This window comes from Canis lupus, chromosome 12 (genome assembly GCF_003254725.2).
Source record: "Canis lupus dingo isolate Sandy chromosome 12, ASM325472v2, whole genome shotgun sequence".
Classification (NCBI taxonomy): Eukaryota; Metazoa; Chordata; class Mammalia; order Carnivora; family Canidae; genus Canis; species Canis lupus.
The window spans coordinates 45,680,932-45,700,518 of record NC_064254.1 but is presented as its reverse complement, the minus strand read 5'-3'; the positions used below and the strand labels follow the sequence as shown (position 1 = coordinate 45,700,518).

Sequence of the window (19,587 nt, the reverse complement as noted above, 5' to 3'; positions counted from 1 at the left end):
CACCAGGGTGTCTGGTATAGTATTAATTGTGAAGTGACACTATGTTAAATCAAGGCAGTGTACTTAGGATATTCAGACAGAAAAAATGTGTGCTTTATCTGTTACTCTTTTGCTTTTTACTTTATTCCTTATTTTTTAATTAAGTTTTCTAATTTAATTCCAGTATAGTTAACATATAATGTTGTATTAGTTTTAAGTGTACAATATAGTGATTTAACAATTCTGTATATTACTAAGTGCTCATCAGGATAAGCGAACTCTTTAATCTCCATCGCCTGTTTCACCCATCCCCCCACCTACCTCCCTTATGGTAACCATTAGTTTGTTCTCTATAGTTAAGAGTTACTTTTTTTTTTCCTTTATAACATGAGTTCTAAAGAATCAACATATAAACCAACATGAGTTGGTTTTTTAAAAATTAAAAAAAATTTTAAACATTTTTTAAAAAGATTTTACCTGTTTATTTGAATGAGAGAGAAAGCAAGAGAAGGAGGAGTGGCAGAGGGAGAAGCAGGCTCCCTGCTCAGCAGGGAGCTCTACACAGGCTCGAACAGCTCTACACATGATCCTGGGATCATGACCTGAGCCGAAGGCAGATCCTTAACAGACTGAGCCACCCAGGCGCCCCTATAACATGAGTTGTTTTGACTTAAAATAAGCATAGATTCACTGTAGAAAACCTGGAACATATACAAAATTCATGAAATAAAGTAAAAATTTGAAAACTAAGAATTCCATTACTCAGATTACATAGAATAACCACAGTTAATATCACATATATAGTCTATACTGTACATATTTTGTTGAGATCTTAATATAGTTAAAATTTTGTATCCTGCTTGTGTCTTTTACATTTATGCAGCATAATAATAAAATGTACACATATAAAGACATGTGTATATGAGTTCTGTTCCCTGCCTACTCATTTAGAGATAATAACCACAGTCCTGAATTTTGTTTTTATCATTTTTATGGCTTTTGTCTAATGCCTTAAAAAAAATTTTTTTTTTGGTGCTCTAGCTGACTTATGTTTTATTGGACATTGTGATACAAGAACTATTTCCAGAGCTCAATAAGGTAACTGAAAAGCAGCAGTTTTATTCTTTATGTTTTTGATGGTATGCTGACATTTATTTTAATTAGGGCCAAAAATATTAAGGAAACCCTTGTGACTATAATCCCTTTAAAAATGAACAGCCTTAATAAATGTCTCTTTAAATTTTCTTTTTTCAACATGCTTAAACATAGAGTCAGTTTTTTGGGGACAGGAAGGAGTAAGTAGCCTGTATTTTGACTATGTCCCTTCTTAATTACAAGCAGATAGGAACATTATTCCCTCTAGAGTCTTTCCAGAGGAAGATGTGAGTTTAAGTCCTAGCACTAGAATAGGTCAAGTTCTTGAGACTGTCCTGTCTGTAACACTGAATGCTGTTTAAGTCAGATGAGTGTTTGGGGGCAGTTGGCTTACATGAACCCAAGAGTACAAAATGAATTGGAATTGAAGAATGGTAATATTATTATATTGATTCTGGAGGATGGATATATATATATATATATATATATATATATATACACACACACACACACACACACACACACATATATATTCTATATCTATACATACCTATCTTACGTTAGAATTTTTATATACTGGAATTGTTAGGCACTTCACAGATGAACCCTGTTTTATGGTCTAATATTAAATAGATTTATTTCTACTTTAGGTACAAAAAGAAGTTACCTCTGTGACGTCCTGGATGTAAACATTTGGATTTGGGAAAGAATAACCAAAAAGAGAACAATTTCTGTTGTGCTAGTGTAGTATACATGTATTTTTTTCTTTTACTTTTGTATATTCTTGTATATATCATGTAATCCATTGTCTGAAATTTTGATTCTTTTTGTTTTAATAAAGACTAACACAAACTTAATAATAGTCACAAGTTATTGGGTTTCATAGTCTTTCATTTTTTTTTTTTACCTGTTACCAAATTTTATTAGAACATCTGTCATTTCTTGTTGACATTTTTTTTAAAGAGATAATTCATAATCCTTTTAGGACAAACAGATAAAACCAATAATCTTTGTATTGTATCACTTTGGAAATGATTATGTTTAGTGTGGGGAAATGAGAGTTAGATCTGATTTGCTTTCTTTTTTAGAGTCAATACATTTCCATGGATTTTTTTTCTTTTTACCCCCATTTTCTATTAGTTAATTCCATGTCTGTAAAGAAGACATCCTTCATGAGTTTTTCATAAGAAACAAAGGACTTCTCCTTACTCTTCCTGGATCAACAGGTTATAGCCCTTTTTAGGTATGAAAACTGACTACTTATAGATATTTGTCATTGTAGGGTTGCAACTACATTTCACTGAATAAACGTAGCTATATTCCAATATTTTTTTTTAAGGAAGAACTTAAGCATTTTTTAAAAAATATTTTATTTATTCATGAGAGACACAGAGAGAGAGAGAGAGAGAAAGAGGCAGAGACACAGGCAGAGGGAGAAGCAGGCTCCATGCAGGAAGCTCGACATGGGACTCCATCCTGGGTCTCCAGGATCAGGCCCTGGACTGAAGGCAGTGCTAAACCGCTGAGCCACCCTGGCTACCCAATATTCCAAAATTTTATGTAAGTAATTTAGTAAGTCTTATATGTAAGTCTATTTGAGTGGACTTTTGGTTTATGTCTGTTGTCTCTCTGAAAGGAAAATACAGAATTATTTTTTTTTAAAGACTTTATTTGAGGATGAGACAGAGACAGAGATAGTGACAGAGAGCACAAGTGGGGAGGAAAGGGAGAAGTAGGCTGCCCTTCTGATGCGGGACTCAACCCCAGGACCCTGGGACCATGACCTGAGCTGAAGGCAGATGCCATTTTACTGAGCCACTCAGGTGCCTCTAATTGTATTTTTTGAGGAATGATAATTTAAAATATTAGAGTCAGTGTTCAGAATTCTGCTCACAGTTCCCTCCCACGTTATACTTTTCTCTTTGAAACAAATTTCTCTTTCAAGATTAAGAGTTTTGTGTTTGCAAATTGGTTGCAGCATTCATTCAGAATACACTTACTGAGTTTCAACTCCATATTGAAACTGAGCTGGGTAATATGAAACGAAATATAATTTGGAGATTTAACTTATTTAATACTATTCACTTATTCTTTTTCCCAAGGTTTTAAAAAAATGGTTATTAGATATTGTAATTTTTTAAAAGATTTTCTCAGTAGTTTTATTATATTTTTAATTGCTTAAAAATTCTAGAATATATATGAGTTTCTGTGACTCAGTGCTTTAATACCAAGCCTTAAACATTTATTAATATCTCAGGGACAGGTGGAAAATTAATCAGGTTGAGTCTTCACATTTAAATCCATAGCATTTTAAACACTGTTACTTAAAGTATCACAGTAACCTGGAAAAATAAAATATTTTATTTTTATTTTTTATTTTTTTAGTAAAATATTTTATAGCCCTTTTTATGCCATTCTTATGTACTCTCCTATAAATTGTGATATTCTCTTTATTTAGATAAGAAAAATGTTGTTAGGGTATCATTCTGCTTGGGCTGCCATAACAAAGTACCACACACTGGGTGGCTTTAAACAGATTTACTTCTCATAGTTCTTGAGGTTTCATTCTTTTTTTTTTTTAGGTTCATTCATTCATTCATTCATTCATTTATTAGAGAGAGAGATTGAGAACACAAGCAGGAGGAGGAGCAGAGGGAGCGGGACAAGCAGACTCTGCTGAGTGTGGAGCCCAATACAGGGGTGGATCCCATGACTCTGAGACCATGACCTGAGCTGAAATCACGAGTTGGACACTTAACCCAACTGAGCCACCCAGGTGCCCTGGTAGGTTTCATTCTGAGGCCTCTTCCTTTGGTTTGCAGTTGGCTGCCTTCTCACATGTGCCCTAATAACCTCTTTGTGTAGGTGTGGGGGAAGAGAGAAAGAGATCTCTCTCTCTCTCTCCTTATAAGCCACCAATCCATTGATTAAGGTTTCACTCTTACGACCTGATTTTACCTTAATTATCTCTTAGAGGTCCCATATCCAAATATGGAGAATTTTTGTATTAAAGTGGTTTTGGACTTCCAACATAAGATTTTTAGGAGGCTACACTTCAATCCATAGCAGTAGGTGAGCTCTATTTAAAGAAAATGTATAAAAATCTACACATAAAAAATTAATTATTCACATTAGAAAAGGAAAAGCAACTAGATGCAGTCTCTGTCAGCCAGACATTTTATATACACTATCACATTTTATCATCCATCACAATAACTGTGAGATAGTATTATTTCATTATTATGGGTAAGGATGTTGAAGTCAGAGAGAATAGTGAAGTTAGAGTTCAGACTTAGATTTGTCTCTCATCCTCATGTGCTTGTCAGTGTTGCCCCATAAAAGGAGCTTTTATTTCAAAAAGTAGGCACTCTTTGGATCTTCTTTTTTAAAAAATATTTTATTTATTTATTCATGAGAAACACAGAGAGAGAGAGAGAGAGAGAGAGAGGCAGAGACACAGGCAGAGCAAAAAGCAGGCTCCATGCAGGGAGCCCGACGCGGGACTCGATCCTGGGACTCCAGGATCACGGGCCGAAGGCAGGCGCCAAACCACTGAGCCACCCAGGGTTGCCCCTCTTTGGATCCTTTTTAAAAAATATGTTCCCCAGTCATTTAAAATATTTTACATTGTGTGTTCCTTTGCATCTTTATGTGTGTCCTTTAGTGCATGGGCTTCACATTTTGAAATGTGTTTGTAGAAACAACTATCATTGTTTCTGGCTGAGGGAATAAAATGAAATTAAATAGATGGAAAGACGTTTTCAAAGTTAAAAAGACATTATAAAATTGTATTTTATGTATAATCAGTTATAGATATCAGAAGATTCTGAGAAATTAAAAGGAAGCACTTGAACTGTCATTTATTGACTTACTAAAAACCATTTGATTTTACAATAGAAATAGAAGTCTGACTTGCCACTGTTCTTAGCAGACCGTGTGATGATATATGTACAAGTTGTAATTTCAGATATAGTCAACATTAGCATAATAATTGAATGAATGAACAGATGAATAGGTCTTGCCAGTTCACCATACTTCCCATTTCACCGATGCTTTCTGTAATGTAATCTCTTTGATAGTACTGGATACACAGAGGAGAAATCTTTAACCTGAAGCCTATAAGCTCCAGTGAAAAACAGTTTTTTTTTAATTTCACTTTTTTTGATACTTGATATTTACAGATATTTTTTCTATCAAACACTCCAGGTAATGGGTATGTATTTCAAGGACACTCTAATACTTAAAGCAGCGGCAGGCAGAATTTGGCCCTCAGGCTGTAGTTTGCTAAATCCCTGATGTAGAAGAATAAAAGAGGGGAGGAAAAGAAATACTGTTAGAAAAATTATAATTACCTTCATATTAGGGAGTGGGGGAATTGAATCTTTGGAGAAAGGCAGGTTTTTAAAAAAATTAAATTCAGTTTAATTAACATATAGTATATTAATAGTTGCAGAGGTAGAATTTAGTGGTTCATCAGTTGCACATAATGCCCAGTGCTCTATCCTGTGCCCTCCTTTATGCCCATCACCCAGTTACCACATCCCCCACCCAAATCCCCTCCAGCAACTCTACTCTGTTTCCTATAGTTGAGTCTCTTATAGTTTGTCTCCCTCTCTGTTTTCATCTTATTTTTCCTTCCCTTCTCCTGTGTTCATTTGTTTTGTTTCTTAAATTCCACATATGAATGAAATCCTATGATACTTGTCTTTCTCTGACTTATTTCACTTAGCATGATACCCTCTAGTTCCATTCATGTCATTGCAAATGGCAAGATTTCATTCTTTTTGATGCCTGAGTAATATTCCAGTGTGTGTGTGTATTAATATTTAGAAATATTTAGAAATATTTCACACACACACCCCCCCCCACATCTTTATCCATTCATCAGTTGGAACTCTTTCCATAGTTTGGCTATTGTGGACATTGCTGCTATAAACATTGGGGTACATGTGCTCCTTCAAGTCACTATGTTTGTATCCTTTAGATAAATCCCTAATAGTGCAATTGCTGAGTCATAGGGTAGCTTTCTTTTTAACTTTTTGAGGAATCTCCATACTTAGTCTTCCAGAGTGGCTGCACCAGTTTGCATTCCCACCAACCGCATAAGAGGGTTCCCTTTTCTCCACAGCCTCGCCAACACCTACTGTTTCCTGAGTTGTTAATTTTAGCCAGTCTGTGTTTCTCTAAGCTGGCAGTGAGCATTTTTTCCTGTGCCTGTTGGCCATTTTTATGTCTTCTTTGGAGAAATGTTGGTTCATGTCTTGTGTTGATTCCTTGAGTGGATTTTTTTTTTTTTAATTTTTTGGGTAAAGCACCTTTTGACTGAATCAGAGGGTTAAAACTGGTGCCTTTTGATTTGCTATACTTGAGCCAAATCAACTTCTAAAATGTATCCTATTTTACCAGTACAAAAATAACATTAATTATAATCCTTCATTTGCAAAATGTGTAAATCACAGAAGCTCCTGGTTGCTTTGCTGCAGGATTGCCTAGCCAGGGGACTGTTAGAGGGATGAATTGTATTCCGAAAAGATGACAGGGCTTTGGTTCTAATCCCCAGTACCTCTGAATGTGATCTTATTTGGAAGTAGTGTTTTTGCAGATTACTAAAATGAGTCATCACAGTGGGCCTAATCCACTATGACTGTGTTCTAATAAAAGGGGACATAGTGGGGCACCTAGGTGGGGCTCAGTCAGTTAAGTATCCAACACTTGGTTTTGGCTCAAGTCATGATCTCCGGGTCTTGAGATCAAGCCCTGTATCAGTCTCTGCATTCATGAGGGAGTCAGCTTGATAATCTCTCTTCCTGTCCATCTGCCCCTCCTGCTTGTGCCCATTCTTGCTCTCAAATAAAATAAATCTTGAGGAAAAATAGGCAGGCATACAGGCAGACGTACTGAAGGAAAGGGACGTAAAAATATGGAGAAGATACCAACTATAAGGCAAAGAATGCCTGAAGCTACCAGAAGCTAGGGCAGAGGCTTAGAATAGATTCTCCACCATAGTCTTCAGAAGGAAACAGTCTTGCCAATGTGATCTCAGACTTCTAGCCTTCAGAATGGTGAGATGATAAATTTCTGTTGTTTAAGCCATCCAGATTGTGTCAGTTTATTATAGCAGTTCCAGGTAACTAATCTGGAACCTTTCCTAATTTTTCTAAAAAAGATTTATTTATTTATTCAGAGAGAGAGAGAGAGAGAGAGAAGAGAGAGGCAGAGACACAGGCAGAGGGAGAAGCAGGCTCCATGCAGGAAGCCTGATGCGGGACTCGATCCCGGGTCCCCAGGATCACACCCCGGGCTGCAGGCGGCGCTAAACTGCTGCACCACCGAGGCTGCCCAATTTCCTAATTTTGACAAGCTTAGCCATATATTCATGGGACTGCATATTTCTTGAGGGAGCAACTTTTTCTAATGGACTATTGGCAGTCTCAATTCTGTTCTAAGAAACCCAGCTTACTTTGTTGCAAACTGCTGGAGGTAGATATAATGTATTCAATTGAAAAACGTATACCAATTGGTTTATTATGTTATCAGCTTACTTGAAGAATCTTAGATGTACGAGTTCAGATAAAATAATATTGTCTAACTTGATTTTTTAGTAAACAACTATAGGCCTCAAAACAGTTTCTACATTAGATTCTGTACATCAAAGACCTTATGTAATAATATTACTTAAAATATCCTTTATTTACTGTGTTCTTACCTAAAAATTGCATGCATTTTTCTTCTCATTTTTTTTGTGAAAGGGGATAGGGAGGGTTATCAGATGGCAAGGGACTTATGATCAAGGGAAGTGATACTTGTGATAACCTGTCAATATTTTCCTTCAGTTGTATCATCTTGGGTTATAGTGTTTGCTTGAGAAGAAATAACTACCAAAGACAAGGAATATATCTTTAGTTTTATTGTACAATTGAATTGCACGATTGAATCTGTAATTGCAAAGTGTCTGAGGTCATTTCTTAAACCACTGCAAAATACAAGTACATATATTTAGAAAACTTACAAAAAAATGTTCTTTAAAAATTTGTGCTCCAATAGGATTTATTCTTTTTTCCTGGCCAAGCATAAAAAATAGGCTCCAAATGCAAGTTTCTCTAATTTTCCTCTTACCATCTTACTGACATTTATTTATAGCTAATCTGTATATGCATAAAACTGAGAGCATTATTTTACTGCAATAGCCTTTTAAAAGATGTTACAGAGTTTACAAGTGCATTTTTGTATCAAATGTACTTAATATTTTTAAACATTAAGAAACAAACACTGTCTCTACAAACCTCTACTGCCATTTGCTCATCATTTTTGAAGGTGAAGGCTCCCATTTCTCACTGAATCATTTATGCAATGCTGAGCAGGCTCGCATGGTCTCACAAGCACCTTAAGCAAGTATTTGTACTTTTGGGCATAAATCATTTCATCGGTCTGGGTGTTTTTTGAACTTGCACTCAGAGGGGCTTACTCCTAGGCAGGAGTTCTCATATCTATATTTGAGAATGACTTAGAGTGTCCAGATTTGCAAGCAGATCTTACTTCAAATTTCTTATGTATACTACTTTAAAAAAAAAACTAATCCTTGTCTCTTGTCTCCCTTCTGGATTTTCCATACCTGGGGTGGGGGGTAGGGGGTGGGAGGGTGTGTATGTATGTAGTGTGACTACAGTAAGTGCATTCCTGGCATCTTGCTACGGAGGGACAGGTGCAGGTTTAGAATTACACCTTGTCTTAGAAGGTTCTCTTATGATACCTTGACATGAGAAGGAAAGAGCACAGAGGCAAAACTGATGGAATCCCATAAAATTATTAACAGCTAATACCATGTGTCAGGTACTATGCTGCTACTCCTTAAGTGGATCTCTCTTTAACAAATCTAAATGCCCTTTAGCTCTTTTTCTTCTATAATGTAAATACGTCCTGAGTGTCCTGTTCTTCCCTTACCTTTCTCTTGGACCCTGGACTATTTTTTGCAGCCTCTTGCCTTTCCCATCATCTGCTGCACTGTTTACTTTATTCCCTGACTCATTAAAGGTGCATGGGTGGTACAAGAGAGAATGCTACACTGTGTTAGTCCATTAAACTTACTATAACAACAGGATCTAAAAAGGAAAAAAATAGAGACCTGAAATAAAGCAGATACTTGTCATTCAGGAGCTTGATGCCATCGTTATGAAGAGAGGAAGCCATTAAGTATCATTCCGAAAAGCAACTGGACGTAGTTGAAAGTGCTGGACTTGAGGTCAGAAAACCTGGTTGCAAGTCTTAGACCGATCACTTTCAGCTCTATGGCCTTGAACGTGTCTGCTTCTTCTGAGCTTCAGTTTCCCATCTGTCACATGGGAAAAACACTTGTCTTGCCCACCAAAGAAAGTTATAGGCATCAAGTAAGATAATGTGCTTAAAACTTCCTTGTAAATGATAAAGTTCTATGTAAACATAGGTGTTTGATGGATTAAAATGAACATAAAGGAGAAAAATGATTTCTGTGGTTTAAAATTGTTAATAAAATTTTATTAAAATTTGCATATGTAAACTAAAGATGGTTGGCCTTCCCATCAAAGGGCTCATTTTCATTTTTTTCCTGTGTTTTCACTAATTTGCTGATCCTGTGTGATGTCAATGTCTTCATTTATAGTCCTCTAAGCTCAGTTTCTAAGGGCTTACAAAGATGGTCTGTGCCATCACCAAGCCAGTTCCTAAAAGGCAGACTTGAATCTCACTTGGAAAAAAAAAAAAATGCAGTTCCAAACATTAATGGCAAGAATTTTTGGCTATTGGTATAAAACAATGATCACTGCCAAAAATAAAAGAAATATTAGAGAGAAGCTTCCATGACAACGACTTCCTGCAGAAAACTTGATCCGACCTTCAACTGCTGGATAAATTACTTTCAATTTTAAGATGTATCCAGAAACCACGTTGATATCTTGATCACCTAGAAAAATATATGCATTATTTTAATTACAGAGTAAGTATCATTTAAGAGTAAGAAGGGGGGAAAACCAATGTATTTCTCTGAAGTCCTCTGTAATTATAAGAGGGAAGATACTTCTTTCATAAGCAGGGATAAAATGTCACAAAAGACAGGAAAAGTGGTAATCAAAGGTACAAAGAATTTGACTGTGTTTTCATGGCCTAGATGTCAGCTGTGCCCATTGTTCACTACTAGATAACTAGATAACTCAGTAAACTCTGAGATGACTCAAGAAAACGGTTGTGACCTATTGCTTTTGAACCACTCCAAAACAAGGGCATTAGGAAACTGGTCGAGAACAATTAATCGAGACATGAGTGGCTTCCTTCTGCTTGCCTGGTCAGAAATCATTTTCACATAATTGACAATGGAGTCCTTGTTTCCAAAAGAGAGGAGACCTGATTAAATAGCAATTGCCTATACTGTAACTACAACAAACTCAGAGGGACCGGATAAAATTTTAATAATACCATTTGGTAAATCATATATCTGATGAGGGGTTAATACCCAAAATATATAAAGAACTACAACTCAAAAATAAAGATAAAATCTGATTAAAAAATGGGCAGAGGATCTGAATGACATTTTTCAGGACAATATACAGATGGCCAACAGACACATGAAAAGGTGCTCAACATCACTCATCATCAGAGAAATGCACATCAAAACCACAATATCACCCCACTAGTTAGAATGGCTATTATCAAAAAGACAAGAAATAGCAAGTGTTGGCAAGGATGTGGAAAAAGGAACCTTTGTGCACTGTTGGTGGGAATGTAAATTGAGGCAGCCACTATGGGAAACAGTATGAAAGTTCCTCAAAAAATCAAAAATAGAATCACTGTATGATCCAGCAATTCCACTTCTGAGTATTTGAGGAAAACACTAATTCAAAAAGAAATATGCACCCCCCATGTTTATTGCAGCCTTATTTACAATAGCCAAGATGTGGGGGAAAAGTGTCCATTGGTGGATGAATGGATAAAGAAAGTCCGATACACACACAGATGTATGCACGCATGATCGGATAAAAAGAAAAAAGAAATCTTGTCCTTTGGAATAACATGGATGGACCTTGAGGGCATTATGCTAAGTGAAGTCAGTCAGAGAAAGAGAATACCATATAATCGTTCTTACATAAGGAATTAGCAACAAAACCAAGTTTATAGATAGACACTGGTGGTTGCCAGAAGTGGTGGTGGTGGGGTGGGCAAAATGGGTGAAGGGGATCAAAAGTCCAGGGTTCCAGTACAAATATGTCGTAGGGATATAATGTACAGGTTGGCGACTAGAGTTAATACTATATTGCATATTTGAAAGTTGCTGTGTAGGAGACCAGACTTAAAAGTCCCCATCGCAGAAAAATTTTCTAACTGCATGATGTTAACTAGACATTGTGATGGTCACTTCACAATATATACATATATTGAATCATGTTGTACTTCTGAAACGAATGTTATGTCAGTTACACCTCAATAAAAAAGTTTATCACTAACTTAAAAAGGAACTCTTTGCTGTCGTTCTCACCCCAGCATTAGAATCACTGGAAGAGACTTTTGCCCCAACCCAATTAAATCAGAATCTCTTAAAAGGACTAAGGTATTGGTATTTAATTTAGAATGTTTCTCAAGTGATTCTGATGTATATCGAGGGTTGAGAACCCTTAGGGCCAAGGCTTCTTCAGCCTCCTCTGTGAGCTCCTTCTCTTCACACCTATCAGTCTGGGCTTGGTTGATGCAGAGCCACCAGCTTCGTCTCCTGTGGGACTCAAGAGGACACATTTTATTTTATTCATTTTTTTACTATTTTATTTCAATTCAGTTTGCCAACATATAGTATAATACCCAGTGCTCATCATGAAGAGGACACTGTTTTAAGCTTGTCCTTCCATCTTCTATCATGGAAAGGGCTGCTTCCTTTGCCCTGGCTCCACTCTCCACCCTCCTCAGAACAAGCAGTTAATACAGCAGGCCCACCACAGTAAGCTGAGGAGGAATCTAGCTGAGCTCCTTTCTGGAAATGTAGAGAAGCTGTGTGTGGGTCTTGTGAGTACACTGGCTTCTGCCCTGGAGAAGAGGCAGGGGTAGTCTATCCTATCAGCGGCCTTTTGCATGTGAAGTGCTTTCTTTCTCCCTTTCTTTCTCTCTCGTTCTCTCTCCGCCCCCCCCCCCTTTCACCTGTGCTGGTGGCATTCTCAGGGCCTCTGGGGGACTCAAATCTCCCAGGTATCTTCTATCATTGGACTTCCACATGAAGTGATCCTTAGAAGTGAGTTTTAAAAGTGAGGCTGGGAGACACCTGGATGGCTTAGCGGTTGAGGGTCTGCCTTCAGCTCAGGGCATGATTCTGGGGTCCAGGGGTCCCTGCAAGGAGCCTGCTTCTTTACTCGACCTATGTCTCTGCCTCTCTCTGTGTGTCTCTCATGAATAAATAAATAAAATCTTAAAAAAAAAAAAGGTGAGGCTGGGGTAAAAGGACACTAAATGCTGCCAAAAATAGACTCAGGCCAAGTAGGATTGTTCCTTTAATTTGCTCCACCAAACCCACTATGCTGAAGAGGGGAGGTGAACTTATCCCACTCCTACCTGACCTATTTACACTAAAAGCTTCAAGAAAGGTTACAGAATTGTCCAGATCCAATCTAAAGTTCTAGAGATGAAGTTTTCCTGTAAGTGCAAAACTCATTTATATTTCACAATCCGAGTAGCTGTTTATTTGTACTTGAAAGAGTTTTAAAACATTTGGACTTGGATGGGTGGGTATGTGTGCTAGGGAGGGGCAGGGCACATCTTCCCCAGTGCCGTGCTGCCGTGGAGGGAGTCAGCAACACAGGGATAGGATCTGGTTCTGAGTAGCTCCCCTCTTTGGACCAGTTCTGTTGTTGGGTACTTTTGGAGTAAATAGAGGAAGAGACACTTATGCTTACCAGAGTCATGTCTTAATGCTTCATCTTTTATCATCTGGAATCCATCTCCACCATTTGCAAGGAAGCTAGGGAGGACTACTTTATATATCTTATCCATTCTGAGAGGCTCGTAACTGGGTACTCGACACTGGGTACAAAGAACATCTATTTTGACCACTCTGTTCCCAGGTTTTCGGGAAAGATCATATACCACGTGAATTCCTAGAAAAGAGAGGAGTTTGTGTTTTCACTGGATCCAAGAGATTTAAGAAAGAGATTTCCAAGAAAGGTATCTTTGCCAAAATCTGGAATTGAGGCACTGGGCTTGGTTTCCATGGAGTGTGAGCTTGAGTGAAGATTCAGCAACGGAGTTGAGATGACACTGTAAAATTTTGTTAGGTTTATCCTTGGGTTCTGGGAGGTGGGAGAACCACTGGGAGGAAAATTGGCTCTAGCTCAGAATGGCAAGTGGTAACAATGCAGGGAGAAACCACACCTTTTTACAATCCTCAATGAACTGATCAGCAATTTGGTCAATGGCTTTGGAAAATGAGAAATAGAGGAGAGGTGCAGAACATTTGTTATAATTTTGAAAACTACTAAATGGTAATGATTTGGGCTTGGACAACTTGAACAAAACATGTAACTACCCAGCACTGTGCTGGGGCATCAAAATCTTGCTGTCCCCCCAACTCTCGCCTAGAAAAATGCAGAATTTGGGGGTTATCCCAAGGGAGCATGCAGGGCCCCTTCACCACCTGCAGCCCCTCAACCCCAAGAATGTGTGGGAGGATGGTTCTATAGAGGGAGGACACGACAAAGCAATCGCACCATCAAGTGAGGCCTACCACCTAAAAAAAAAAAAAAAGCCAAAATATAGTGTCAAAGTTAATAAAGTTATTGATTTAAAGATTAACCCCTTGAACTGTGGAAATCATTGTTGACAAAAGTGTTTCAGAAGTCCTTGTCAATTTGGGAAGCCTTTATTTTCACTGATCTGTGAGATGAGCAGGGCAGGTTTTCTCACTGCATTCAGACAGGCTGAAGACCTGTCCCAAGTCACAGTGGAACCAGAACCAGGTATCCCAGTGTGTCTATGTAGCTGGCTGCCCCTCCCAGAAATCATCCTGGTTGAAACTGATTGGATACTGCATTCCTTTGAACCTCTGCATGGTTCCAGGCAATTATGAATAGAACTGAGAAAGGCTGTTTTTTGTTTTTATGTTTAGCAAAGAATACTGAATGTCTAAACAACTAAGGTTTTACTAGAAACTAGACCCCAAGGCAGCTGAACTGCTTAGAATCTGGAGGGCCAACTCCTACAGAGGGTCCATGTGATGTCCAAATCAGACGTAGCAAAGATTGCTCATTGCCAAGGCCGTAGGGCTTTGACCCTGACCTATTTTCAGTGGCCTGGGAGTCCATAGCCATTGAAAGACTATGCATTCACTTCGGGTGGGGGAAAACCTAAACAAATCTGACCCTGGAGGTCCTGGTGTTTGGGGAACTAAGCCAATCAACAGGAAATCCCATCTCATTTTTGAAGGGTGACTTACCGCCCACCTGCAGGAACTCTCCGGTAGACTGGCCATAGCGGTGTACACTGTGCTCAAAGGCCTTCTTCAGCGTGGAACCTTTTAATTGGATCAGGTCAAAGGTTTCCCCAAAGGGCAGTACAGCAGCCAGGTTCTCCCAGGTAATTGTGCCTGAGGGTAGTTGTGGATGAGGAAAGAAGAAAAACAGCTTGAGAATAAGCTTACCCCAAGAAACCAGTTTCCTTTAGGACTGATGGAAATGAGGGAGACATGAGGCTCTGGGAAGGCTATTAGGACAGCATCCGCTGTGTGAGTGGTTCCCAACACTTAGGGAGGGAATGGATTCAAGAGGCCTCTGCACATACTCTCTACCACTGGGCATGATGCAGGGGCTTAGAGATGGCTGTGGCTCCATCGGTCCCTGGTGCTCTTCCCTGGAGTTCCGGCTTACAGCTGGATCTTCAGTGGGTGTTAAGCAATGCTCAGTTCCTCCAGACAGGCAGTGTGTCCCTGCCACCTGTCCCTGTTCGATAATGAGACGAACTCGCGGCTTTACCTGAGACTGCCTGGTTTTGACAGCATATTAGGGACGACTGCAAGAGTGTCCGGAATATCTAACTGGTTTGTTTTCCCATATGATATCCTGGTGTCTGTAAAAGCACTGAAAGAATTTAATCCAGTAGGGTGTTTTTTTCCAGCACAGGAGACTGGCAATTTGCCCCTTTCTCTTTCCAGATATCAAGGAGGAGACTGTCAGTATTTTGAATTAATCGGCAATAATTAGTATTTGGCTTTGTGAGTTGGAAGTTTAGATCAAGGCTGGGTTCCATGAGCGCTAGCTGCTACCTCTGTGTGTGACCACATATGAGAACACACAAGCCCGTGTGTGTCCTTCTGGTTAGGCACGGACTTGAGCAGCAGTGGCCCCAAGCTGAAGAGACTGACACTGTGGTATATGGCTGAGGGCAGAAGTGAGTCGAGGCTCCCGCGGGCACAGTTAGAGACAGAACATGCGAGTTAAAGACCCCGAGCCTGGGAAGCCTACCGTTGTTCCGTTCGTCAATGGGCGACCGAATGGCACCTCCATTTAAAATGCACATGGACACATGGTTCCAGGACACTTCATCCGAGTGTCTAATATTGTTGTTAATCTGCAACAGTAGCGCGAATTTACATTAGTTATTCTAGATTTTCTTCCTCAGATCAGTTCCAGGAATTCGGTTTGCTCCATTGAGGAAATAAAGCTGCTTCTTTCCTGCTCCTGTGTTCCCAGAGATTTCTCAGGTATCATAGAACTAGTTTTATGCTCTGAGAAGCAAAAATAAGAATTTGTGACGCGTGTCCCATGTCAGACTCTTAGAAGCAAGTAGGTCTGAATCCCCTTTCCTAAGACCCCTGTACTCGCAGGCCGGTGGGCGTCCGCAGAACGGGCTCTTGTGTCGGGACAGGGGACAGGGCTTCCGTGCAGACTGGCCTGCGGTGCCCTCCCCCCAGCCCCCCTGCCTCCTGCAGGCGCCGCACTGGCTCCTGAAGGCGGGACCGAAAGCCTTTCCACTCCCCACCTCCTGTCCACAGGATCCCTGGCCTCCATGCCAGGTCCTCAGCCAATTCCCAGGTTGGCAGTCTTGGAGGCACAGAGACAGCCTCCTGAAACTGCAGAGTCATTTCGTTCTTTTCTTTTACAAAACATATGTTCAGTTACAAGAAATAAGATGAATACATTCTGCTTTGAAAAAAAAAATAGTGCGAAAGCAAACGTTTTCTTATAGTTGCCTCAGTCTCTTACAGAGAAGTAAGCACTGCTAACAGCTTATTTCCTTCCAGACCTTTCTCTAAACATTCCCATACTGGCTTCTCTTTAACTACTTCTTTTGCAGGACTGCACAATGCTGAGGAGCCGGCACTGATCTTACCTTCCAAAGTATGAACACTGTCACTTACTCAGCAGTCAGTTATTGAGTGTGCATAAGCCAGGCACCTTGCCAAGCACAAAAAATCAGCCCACTGGGTGCAGGCTTTGGTGGGAGCACTGAGTCTGATCTGGGAACCCTGGCTCAGTGTGGGCCCTGTGGAGCTGCCACGGCCAGTCTGCCTGCAGACAGGTAGACAGAGGGGTATTTTCATGGGTGGTGTGTTCAGCCACAGTTATAATTACATGTTGTCATTCTCTGCTTGTGAAGGAGGCTCTCCCAGTGACATAAGGCCTTGTTCTCTGGAGCCAAGAGGACAGGTCAGTGAGACACTCTGGCCAGGTTAGGCCCACGCAGATGTGTTTTATCTACTAGGTCTGCATCTCCATAGTGAAGTTTTGTGTGTTCAGACCATCTTAAAAAAGGAAAGTAACACCCAAAATGAACACCTCCCAATAAAGGCTTCGGTTCTCGTAAAGCAATGAAGTGAGAGTGAGCTGGTCTAGTTCGGGCACCTTCCCAAGGTACTCATTATGAATCCATCCCAAGCCAAATAAGCTTTTATTTGGGCACTACTTTTTTAAAACCCTCTATTCTGTAACTACCAGGTTATCCCCCCTTGAATCCTTCGTCCCTCACTCTTCCCTCCTGAGGCACACGCCAAGTACTCCTGGGGACCACTCACCATAGCATCACAAATCAGGTTGCCCATGTTGCATTCCTTAAAGCGGCAGGATTGAGTGGAGCCATCCAGATAGACAACTGTTTTCCCCAATTCCTGAGTAGAATAATTATCTAATTTTATCCTCCATTTGTTAATGTCTGCTTTTATGCTTGGATCTAGAAGCATGAAAAAAAAAAAAAAGTCAGTCTGCAGTTAAGGCAGGCTCACAGTGGCCTAAATTTTGGAGAAGGAATCAAAGATCATTTAGCTTACCTGTTGTGACTATACATTTCTTTATTATAATTTGTCTACATTTTAGTTTGTGAAATTTCTTCAGAAAATTCTGTTCCTTGATAATAAAACCAGGAATGGATCTTAATTTAAGGATGCATTGAGGATCCTTTCTTTAAAAAGAAGACTTATTTTAGGAAGAGAGAGAGAGCATACGTGTGCAAGTGCATGCATCTTCGAGTGGGGTGGTGGGGGAGAGGGAGGGAGAAAATCTCAAGCCGACTCCCCACTGAGTGCAGAGCCCGACTCGGGGCTCAATGTGGAGCTCGGACCTCATGACCGTGGGATCATGAGCCAAAACCAAGAGTCAGATGCTTAACCAACTGAGCCACCCAGGTGCTCCAGATGCGCTGAATATCCTAACATCAACTCATCACACCTGAATGAGCACCCGTGGGCCCACCTGGGATAGCATTAGTAGTGGTGGCAGGGGAGGGGTGGAGTGGTGAGGACAGTGATGAAAGGCCTCCAGTGTAGGTAGAAAGGGCCTGCTGAGGTTCTGCTGTCTGTGTGGTCCTGGCCTTTCCCTCTGGATACTGAGAGGACTGTGTTGTGACCACAGGCTCTGCAAGGCACCCCACTGACCATCCTTTCCTAATCAGATCTTGGTAAGCAGTAAATTATCCTCTGACAAATAAAGAAACTGAAAATCATCGAGACTGGGCAACTTGTCATAAGCATGCTGCTCCTGGTCATGGCGCTGGGGTTGGAGCCCTGCTCTACCTCGCGTGAACCTTTGCTTCAGTGAGCAGCTCTCTTCTGGAGAGGAGTTGAAAGTGGCTCTCACAAACCCAAGTGAAGCTTGAAAAGGCACAAGAAGCAGTGACACAGTATCTGATGCTGAGAGGACTTAGGGAAGCCAATGGGATTTAGGGCGTTCCAATCTCCTTAACCATGAAGAGGGCATATTTAAGAGAGAACTCAATTCTTTTAAGGTGTTAGAGTCTTGTCCTGAAACATTAACAACACAAGTCCAGCCATCTAAGTTTTGGATTGGTGGAACCCTCCACTGAGTTTCACGCACCTTCGAGAATGCTGCTGTTGAGAAGAATGGGGTTTCCATGTGAAGCGATGACATTTCCTTTTTCATCAAACTCAACCTTCAAATAGCCTAGGTATTTGCCAAAAGCATAGGCCTGGACCACAGGAACCTTCCGCCCATCATCAGATGTGACTATAAATGGGTACTTCCCAGCAGGCACCTCTTTGGAAGGTGGAGTACCTAAAATAGAAGAGCCAAAGCTGATCAAGTCAGCCCTGTACATGGCTGGGTGTAGGCCAGCAGGCCACTGGCCAGATGACAAAGAATTCTGAATGGATGATTTGCTAGCTGCTGCCCTACATTGGTCTTTTAAGGCTGTGCTTGGGCAGCTGTCCCTGTTTCCAAAGGCCCTTTGGCAGGTGAATCCTTCCATCTTCAACTCAGCAGGCATTTGTGAAGCTCTTAAGTCCATGGTCCCATGCCTCATGCAGCGGGGGACACAAAGATGCAATACTGCATAGACTCTCCTACCTTCATCCCGACCCGGGCTCCATTCCCAGGAGCCCAGGTAGACTAGCCGAGCCACTTTACTTCCTGGCATTTCAGTTTCCTCACCTGTAAAATAGGTGTAATAACAATTCCTATTTCACAGGGCTGTTGAGAGGATTAAATGTCTAAGTTCCTAGCATAGTACCTGGCACACAGTAGAAAATAAAGGTAGGGACGCCTGGGGGGCTCAGTGGTTGAGCGTCTGCCTTCGGTTTGGGGCATGATCCCCGGCTCATCAGGCTCCCCATGGGAAGCCTGCTTCTCCCTCTGCCTGTGTCTCTGCCTGTCTCTCTGTGTCTCTCATGAAAAAAAAAAAAAACTTTTTAAAAAAAGAAAATAAATTTCTCTCCCTTAGGAGGGGATGGCAACCTCTAGAAACCCTAGACACATGATCTAGAGCTTGGAATCCCTAATGGAAGCTGAACAGAAGTGGCAAAGCTTGTTGTTAGGTTTTGCTGCCATAATCCACAACCCTTTAAGAGCCACATTGACTGGCCAACTAGCATGCACACGACTCACGCAGCCAGACCCCACATGGGCCAGGTTCTGCTGACTTCTGTCTCAAAGGGATCCCCGTGGAGAGCCTGGGAGCTGACTCATCACACCCAGAGGTTGAAGGGCTCGCTCTGCTACTGCCTCCCGGGCACGTGCTTGCATGAGGGCGGGGACTCCGGCCTCTAATCACTCGGCAGGTTTCAGTTCT

At 40.6% G+C, this 19,587-nt stretch overlaps 2 protein-coding genes across 10 annotated transcripts in view; one reads left to right on the top strand and one right to left on the bottom strand.

Moving 5' to 3' along the window:
• SNX14 (sorting nexin 14) overlaps window positions 1–1,934 on the top strand; it is a 72,856-nt gene extending 70,922 nt beyond the window's left edge. For all 9 annotated transcript variants that reach the window (XM_049092332.1, XM_049092329.1, XM_049092330.1 and 6 more), the window contains 2 exons: window positions 1,021–1,077; window positions 1,725–1,934. In XM_049092332.1, the coding sequence (XP_048948289.1) occupies window positions 1,021–1,077; window positions 1,725–1,763 (96 nt within the window). In that variant the 3' untranslated portion in view covers window positions 1,764–1,934. The remainder of the gene's footprint in view (window positions 1–1,020; window positions 1,078–1,724) is intronic.
• A 6,032-nt stretch (window positions 1,935–7,966) lies between these two features.
• Window positions 7,967–19,587, bottom strand: part of NT5E (5'-nucleotidase ecto) — a 45,245-nt gene continuing 33,624 nt past the window's right edge. The window contains exons 4-9 of the mRNA XM_025444463.3: window positions 18,378–18,575; window positions 17,084–17,238; window positions 15,534–15,639; window positions 14,510–14,659; window positions 12,975–13,175; window positions 7,967–10,009 (exon numbers count right to left, since the gene is read on the bottom strand). Of these exons, the coding sequence (XP_025300248.1) occupies window positions 9,846–10,009; window positions 12,975–13,175; window positions 14,510–14,659; window positions 15,534–15,639; window positions 17,084–17,238; window positions 18,378–18,575 (974 nt within the window). The 3' untranslated portion in view covers window positions 7,967–9,845. The remainder of the gene's footprint in view (window positions 10,010–12,974; window positions 13,176–14,509; window positions 14,660–15,533; window positions 15,640–17,083; window positions 17,239–18,377; window positions 18,576–19,587) is intronic.